The sequence below is a fragment of the Borostomias antarcticus genome, assembly GCF_949987555.1.
Source record: "Borostomias antarcticus genome assembly, chromosome: 13".
In the NCBI taxonomy this organism is placed as follows: Eukaryota; Metazoa; Chordata; class Actinopteri; order Stomiiformes; family Stomiidae; genus Borostomias; species Borostomias antarcticus.
The window spans coordinates 11,385,008-11,392,559 of record NC_140246.1 but is presented as its reverse complement, the minus strand read 5'-3'; the positions used below and the strand labels follow the sequence as shown (position 1 = coordinate 11,392,559).

General features: G+C 42.3%; 1 protein-coding gene across 2 annotated transcripts; it reads left to right on the top strand.

Annotated features, from left to right (window-relative positions):
- Positions 1-669: 669 nt before the first annotated feature.
- LOC311317207 (uncharacterized protein) lies at positions 670-7,295 on the top strand. Of its 2 annotated transcripts, none has more exons than XM_084448248.1 (4): positions 670-2,021; positions 2,615-2,742; positions 2,861-2,922; positions 4,761-7,295. In XM_084448248.1, the coding sequence occupies exons 2-4, from the start codon at positions 2,687-2,689 to the stop codon at positions 6,110-6,112; spliced, it is 1,470 nt and encodes a 489-aa protein (XP_084304374.1). In that variant the 5' UTR covers positions 670-2,021; positions 2,615-2,686; the 3' UTR covers positions 6,113-7,295. The 2 variants fall into 2 exon arrangements, with proteins under 2 accessions (XP_084304374.1, XP_084304373.1); XM_084448247.1 differs by having other exon boundaries at positions 2,285-2,742.
- Positions 7,296-7,552: the final 257 nt, after the last annotated feature.

The following is a 7,552-nucleotide window of genomic DNA, read 5'->3' as shown; positions in this document are numbered from 1 at the left end:
CCTAACCTAGCCCAGCCCAGCCCAGTCCTGCCTAACCTAGCCCAGCCCAGTCCAGCATAACCCAGCACAGTCCAGCCTAACCCAGCCCAGCCCAGCCCAGCCTAACCCAGCCCAGCATAACCCAGCACAGTCCAGCCTAACTCAGCCCAGTCCAGCCCAGCCTAACCCAGCCCAGTCCAGCATAACCCAGCCCAGTCCAGCCTAACCCAGCCCAGTCCAGCCTAACCCAGCCCAGCCCAGCCCAGTCCAGTCCAGCCTAACCCAGCCTAACCCAACCCAGTCCAAAATATATTATGTCAGAAAATATCTTGTTGTATGTATTAATTTTAAATAAATTAACTTTAAATGTATATTTAATGGACAATAACGTTTTTCTTCTTATTTTAGACTGGGGTTCCTTGGGATTTTAAGTACTTATGAAGGGTGCGATGACTGAAAAAAAGAGAAACGCTGGTATATATGGTGTGGCTCTGGGTGGTACCACAGTAATTTTTGTGACTCTTCAGTCTCTGACTGGTTGGCCACCCCTGCTATACATTATACAAGTTATGAACTTTTATTTTGAAAATTATTTCTGACGGCGCTAACCCTCCCGGAAATACATCGGGATTTCCGGGTTTTGTGTTTTACTCAACCTCAAACAAACACATCTTAAGTAGTTGACAAGCCCAACAAATTTAATTTGCATCTTTTTGCTTGACATCAGTAAGGGTATGGAACGTTATAGGCAAGTGTTTTCTATTTTAATGGACATTATCTAGGTGACATGGCAACGTTCCCCAGGCTGTTACAGGCTAACATACTTAGCATACTCAGCTAGCTAACACGTTAGCCCAGCCCCCAGATCACATGCAATTATGTGTGTAACTTGTCATTATAGATGGGACACAGTTTTTTTTTTGTTTCAACTAGTCTATGCATAGCTTTTCGTAGGGAGGGTTAAAGATCGTGTCAAAAACAAAACTGGTGAGAGAGCCCCGTTAGCTAACGTTACTTGTTCAAGTCAGTGCACAAACTGGGCAGAGTGCTCAAAGGAATAACAGGCCCAATGGTTTGGAAACATTTTTGTATGAAATGACTCGAGTTAACTCCTTTGGCGGTTTGGCTGCTAAAAGTAACTGTCAATCATAGATTGTACCATCAGTGTCCTCACTGTCCATTTTGTCTGATGTTTTATGTGGAGCTGTTAGGCAATTATGCCAAGAAAATATTACCATAGTTCTCCATCTGCCTTTGATATATGACACCCTTTTCACGTGCTGTCTGCACTCTATACATAGCATAGGCCTATGTTGAAGCACATTAGCATTAAGTTGAAGCACATTAGCACACAATTGGCACATTTATTAGCTTGCTTAGACTACAGAAGGCAAGGGCACTCATTATGACCTCCGCCCCAGCGACATTGCAGGGCGAGATGTAATGTTTTCGGTGGGTGGTTGCTTGGTTCTTTAACAGGATTATGCAAAAACTACCAGACTGGTTTTCGGGGTGTAGCATGGGCCATCTTAGAACCCATTAAATTCAGGAGTGGATCCACAAATTAAAACAAAATTCAGAGCGAAGCCAGCTACCCGTGTCGGGGTGCTAGACAGGGTTTGGACTGGAGTGTGCAGGGGGACAGCCTGGAGTGCACCGAACCTCCCCCCGGCGGCTGCGACTAAACACAGCTGACAATTTACCTCCATTAATTTTTTTGGACTTGGGCTCAGGAGCGAAAAATCCCCCTCATTCATTGTCCATGAGGGGGATTGAAACGGACATGTCTCTATGCGGGAAGGTCTCAGAGCAGAGAGAGACTGGAATAAAGCTCTCGACCTAACAAATGCAGCAATACCAAAGATGTCCTGCTCGTGCAGAGCCACAAAATGCATTCATGGGCAGACGTCTGTGCTCTCGGACCACCATTTCTGGTTCTGCATACTTTTTTGTGAATGACAGATGAATAAGAGATGCACCCCCTTCACAGTGCGCTCATATTTAAGCTTGAGACCTTGAAATAGCCTAATCAGAATGACAAGGTAAATGCACCTTTCTTTCTTTTTTCATTCATCTGTTTATCCCTAGCCTTTCTTACTATACATATCAGTTCTTATTAGGCTATTTAGAACAATTTGATGTCTAACAAAACATGTCTGCTTTCAGCAAGCACCTTTTCTAGTTTGGATAATGTAACTTAGGTAACAAAATTGGATTTTCACTCATGCTTTTTATGTGCCTTGTCATTTTCTGTTGGTTCCTTCGGGGTTGAAAACTTAAAATGGACCTCCACTGTCAATCTAAGCTGGGAAATAGAGACAGGCACTTCGTCCGGCAACAGAGACTGCAACCAGGGGGAAGCAAGATCATGTTCAGATATGAATGAGAAGTGCAGAGAAGAGGATAGTGCTTTCGAACTGAAAAAACATGGGGATGGGTGCACCCATGAGGGAATAGTGGCAAAACAGACAATTGAGGAGGAGGAAGTCACAACTCTGGGGAGGGATTTTACAGAATGGAAGAACCAAGATGGGCCTGGTTCAAGGCAGTGTGGTGTTGGAGAATCAGACCATGATGCTGACTCCTCACTTTGTTCTCCAGGCGGAACTCAAAAACCCTCAATATTTTTCCCTAGACACTGAAAAGCAGAGTGGACAATGTAGTCAAGTCCACTAGGCAACAGAGGTCGAAGAGCCCAGTCGACAGGATGAACGAGGCCAGAGGAAACTTTGATTCACCTCAAGTGGAGATATTGCAGGATAAGTAAGAGCAAATTATGGGGGATATGGTTTAGGTTGTGTTCTTTTCATATTAAATCACTGTAAATAAATACTAATATTTATCAGTTATCTAAATGTGGTTTCTGAATCCCTACTCACAGGACTGATGGTGGAGTATCAGCTCTATTAACTAACGGCAATGACCCAAGAGAGGGCAACAAAGGTGAGGTTCATGAAATTATATTCTGGTATTTCAGATGCTGTCATAATTTTAAAAATTATATACTGTATCCATTTTATTTAAGATTTTATCCAATTTTCACCCAATTTGGCAGCAATCAAACCTACCTATTGTCCATTATTGTCTCCTGTCCCTTCTCTGGGGGGGCACATCACACAATCCCGCGGTCGGCGGTCCGGAAGAAGGAGCCAGCAACCTGACTCTCACAAGCCTGTGATTCCGTCACCAGACAGGGTCGCTGTAGAGACCCTTGCGCTGAAATTAACTAACTCACTAACCACCCTCAGGAGTGGCGGCCCCATATGCCACTCCCCTATGGGATCCGGCCATATTCAGATCTGGCGAGACCAGGGTGCAAACCCCCAGTTCCCGGTGGGCAGCTGGCCGGAAACCTATGCTTAGACTGCTACACCACCCCGTGACATGCATTTTATATGCAAAGTCATGCCATGTAAAATAGTTATTTTGTGAAAGATTCAAGAAAAACAGACCTATAGTTTTGAGGTAAATATAGATTTATATATGCTTGAGAAAGGTAATTATATTAATACTATTGAGACATGATCACAATTATTTGACTAGATTTCAGAAATATTTGAATACTAATCTCAAAAGTACTTTTTATTTGATTGTTCCTGTAAGAATATTTCATCAATATTCCATATACTTCCAAATACATGTTGGCAAGTTGAAAATGTATTACATTTAATTTCTCCCCTCTCCACCATACTCCCTTTAACCAGTACATTTTGTAATGTAAAACCAATGTGACAACATGGAGTGGGCTTGCCTTGAAGCAGTGATATAAGTTTTGTAATGTAGTACCTCATTATGAACACTAGGACTGGCCCGAGTAATTCGAGGATTCCACTATTCGTTCTAGGTTGGTATTTGGAGCTCAATTCAGTAGCCTATGCAGAGTATTTGTTTTTTGTCCCGATACTCCAAACTGATAACATCGTCATAAAGTTACAGAGTGACTCGTGAAAGCGCAACTGAACAGAAGCGGATTTCATGCTCGTGTTTTCTCCCTCAAAACACTCTTTGCGGGTCTCTGGTTACAAACATGCTTGTGTCGTGTTTACAAAGGAAAAATAATATATGCTTGCTAAATAGCAAGCTAGTAGCTTGGTTAAGGCTGTAAATTTTCGCATTTTCGCCTCCGTCTCTCCTCTGCTCCTGTGCTGCGGCTGCCACACAAACACACAGGCAGAGTTTATGGACAGAACAGAAAAATGAAAGCTACTTGTCAGAACGTGAAAGTTAAATCTAAACTTGGACAAACTGACACAGTCACAAGCCATGATAAAATAAACACACACATGATTAAAACATGAACAAATACTCCGCTAGCGAGCTAAACGATCTAGCAACAATCTAAAAGTAAGTAAGGGTGAGCCCCCCTAAAAATATAAAAATTGCAGTGGTCTCCAACATGGTGCTGGGTGTGATTGCTACGCTGTTAACAGTCACAACAGTGTTATACATATAAAATATAGGCCAACAACATTTGTTTTCATATTTCTAATTGAAAGTCAGGTAACAAGTCATTTTTTGTCAGGCTATGCTGATGCAGTAGTTGGTATGAGTTATATCGTGTTCATACCATGAAGAGATTGTTTCAACACTAATGATCCGTAACTATAGAATATGGTGCTGTAACTCAGTAAAGCTGAAGGTCAGGAGTAATTAATTAATACATTTTATGAATTAGTCTTAGACCTTTTCTGACAGCTTAGATGGCCTGGATTATGTCTGCAGAAGATTTAGCTGAATCCTTGTGAAACAACAGATTCATTTTTTGTCTTTCTTCATCACAGGATCAGCTTCAGAGAATTCCCCTCAGGTGTCTGCCCCCCCCCAAACAGCACCAGGTGATGTGTTTCTGTCTTCTGAGACCCTCACCAAAGCACTGCAACATCCACGGCGTGTAGCCCACAGGTGCCCAGAGTGTGGGAGGTGTTTCATTTACCCTTCTCAACTGGCTCAACATCAACGGATTCACACTGGAGATCGCCCTTACCAGTGCAGTCAGTGTGCAAAAACATTTCGTAATTCAACTGGGCTTACTAAACACCAACAAAAACTCTGTCAGAATGCGACCTTTGATTGCCTCAAGTGTGGTGAGAGTTTTAGATCACTTCGTGAGCGGCTCAAACATCAGTCCGTTCACAAATCCTTCAGCTGCCCATTGTGTGGTAAGGTTTGCCAGACGTCTTCGGATCTACGAAAGCACCAGCAAACACATAGTGCGACTCCTTTGTTTCACTGCTCTCTCTGTGGGAAGCATTTCAAGTTTGTATCGAGTCTGACAAGACACAACAGGACCCATTCAGTGGAGGGCGGCTATGCCTGCTGTAAGTGCGGAGAAAGATTTGGATCGTTAAGTGAGCGGCTTCAACACAAAAGGACACACAGGGTACAGCTCAAATGCACAGAGTGTGGACGGAGTTTCAGCTCTCTCACTGAGCTAAGGAGCCATCAGCAAACACACTCACAGGATCCCATCTTTAAATGTCGACACTGTGAGGAGAAATTCTATGGATTGGTGGAGCTGAAGATCCACCAGAGAACTCACGCTCTCGAAAAACCTCATCAGTGTGATGCATGTGGTAAGTGCTTTGGTGCACTAGCCACCCTTTTGCTCCACCAACGGACACACACAGGGGAGAAACCTTTTGTTTGCCCTCACTGTGACAAGCATCACATATCTAAAAGTCAACTGACTTCACACCTACGGACTCATACAGGCGAGCGTCCCTACAGTTGTTCTTACTGTGGGAAGTGCTTCTCTCAGTTGGCTAATCTGACAGTGCACACACGGATTCACACTGGAGAAAGACCCCATATATGTAGTCAGTGCAAAAAAGGTTTTCGCTCGGTTGGTGATTTGCAGAAGCATGAACGCTCTCATACTAAGGAGAAGCCTTACAGATGCACAGTATGTGGAAAGGCCTTCACTGTGTCAAGCCACTTGACAGTTCACATGCGTAGTCACACTGGTGAAAGACCATACACTTGCCATGAGTGTGGGAAGACATTTGCACAGAGTTCTGTCCTGAACAAACATCAGCTCACCCACTCTGGAGAGAGGCCATATTCATGCTCTCATTGTCCCAAAAGTTACACCCGCCTCACACACTTGAAGAGACACTTACAATCGCATATCTGAAGACATCTGACTATACACACAGTGCTGTCTTGTTTTTCTCTGTGAAGTGTCTTTTAAGTGCAGATCAGTGAAGCTTTTTGTTATTGACAGACCCTCATGTTGATAAGTGAGATAAGAAAAACATAAAGGTCTGTTAAAATTACTTGAAATGTACATATGTTTCCTTTGGTCTTCTCTACAAATATAATACAATATGCCAAATGTGTTCTCTTACCCACCAGTTACAACATTTAAGCTGCCACTTTTGTAGCGCTGTTTTAGAGAGCTGAGGATGGGATTATATACAGTATAGCAGAGGTGGGTAGAGTACTCAAAATCTGTACTCAAGTAGAAGTAAAGTTATTCAGGAAATTTGACAAAGATAGCCACCAAAAAAGTAGCAGGTTAAGTACTCCAGTGCACAGTACAGTATATGTATGTACTGTATACTGCTCCCCCAAAAATTATGGGAACACTTAATCATCACAGTATAACACTAAGTCAATTAAACTTCTGGGATATCAATCTGTCCAGTTAGGAAACGTAATCAATTGTAAATCAATTTCACCTGCTTTGAAAGCGACAACAGGTGGACAGGAGAGGCAACAGCAAGACAACCCCCAAGAAGGAAACGGTTTTGGCAGGTGATGGCCACAGACCATTTCTCTCCTTATCCTTCCCGACAGATTTTTCTCTAGTTAAGCATTTTGCTAGTGCCCTTGTCACTACTTGTAAGGCCCTATTTTATAGTTAGCAGAATAAAATTAGAGAAACTGGTGATTTGTGCAAATGTAGGTTGATTTGTTGCTCATTGTTTTTTATTGCCTACTATTGTCATTTAGATGGATGAAAGATTGGTATTTGGCAACCCTGACTGGTGGATACATTTTGCCATCAGCATCCTTGCTCCAGACTTGATACTTTTAAGAAAGTGTATTGATGTAAAGACAGATCATTTAAATGTGGTATAAAAAAAAAAGAGTAAGAAATGTTTTCCCCTCTAAATATACTTGTATAAAAGTATAGTGTACAGAAAATACTCTGAAAAGCACCAGTCCGTGAAAATTGTACTCATGTAACAGGTTCTTATAGGTATTGGTACTGCATTTGTAACGCGCTCCCCGTCCAGTTGTTACACTGGCCCGGAGCGCCATTCACACACCAATGGCGGCAGCTGCCATGCAAGGCGCTTGTGACATGATACTTACCCACCTCTGTTATGTATGCATATATGCTATCAAAATACATCTCTAGGTAACATTATTATTAAATGGTATTCACATATTGGAAGTGTTGCACATCTTGCCTTTCTTCTAAAGTCTACGTCTAGGTCTAGCCATGTAGCCTATAGCAATATGAACTATGTTTTGGCTTATCTGTTTACTGTATACTATAATTATTTGACTGACAAGACTTAATATTAACTTTGATTTTGTGTTCAAGCTTTATTTGATATTCTTA

What these genes read in the sequence shown, in the direction of transcription:
- LOC311317207 (XM_084448248.1), top strand. Translation starts at nt 2,687, where the DNA reads ATGAACGAGGCCAGAGGAAACTTTGATTCACCTCAAGTGGAGATATTG. An exon ending in GTGGAGATATTGCAGGATAA is followed by an intron (nt 2,743 to 2,860) that starts GTAAGAGCAAAT and finishes CCCTACTCACAG; the next exon opens with GACTGATGGTGGAGTATCAG. An exon ending in CCCAAGAGAGGGCAACAAAG is followed by an intron (nt 2,923 to 4,760) that starts GTGAGGTTCATG and finishes TCTTCATCACAG; the next exon opens with GATCAGCTTCAGAGAATTCC.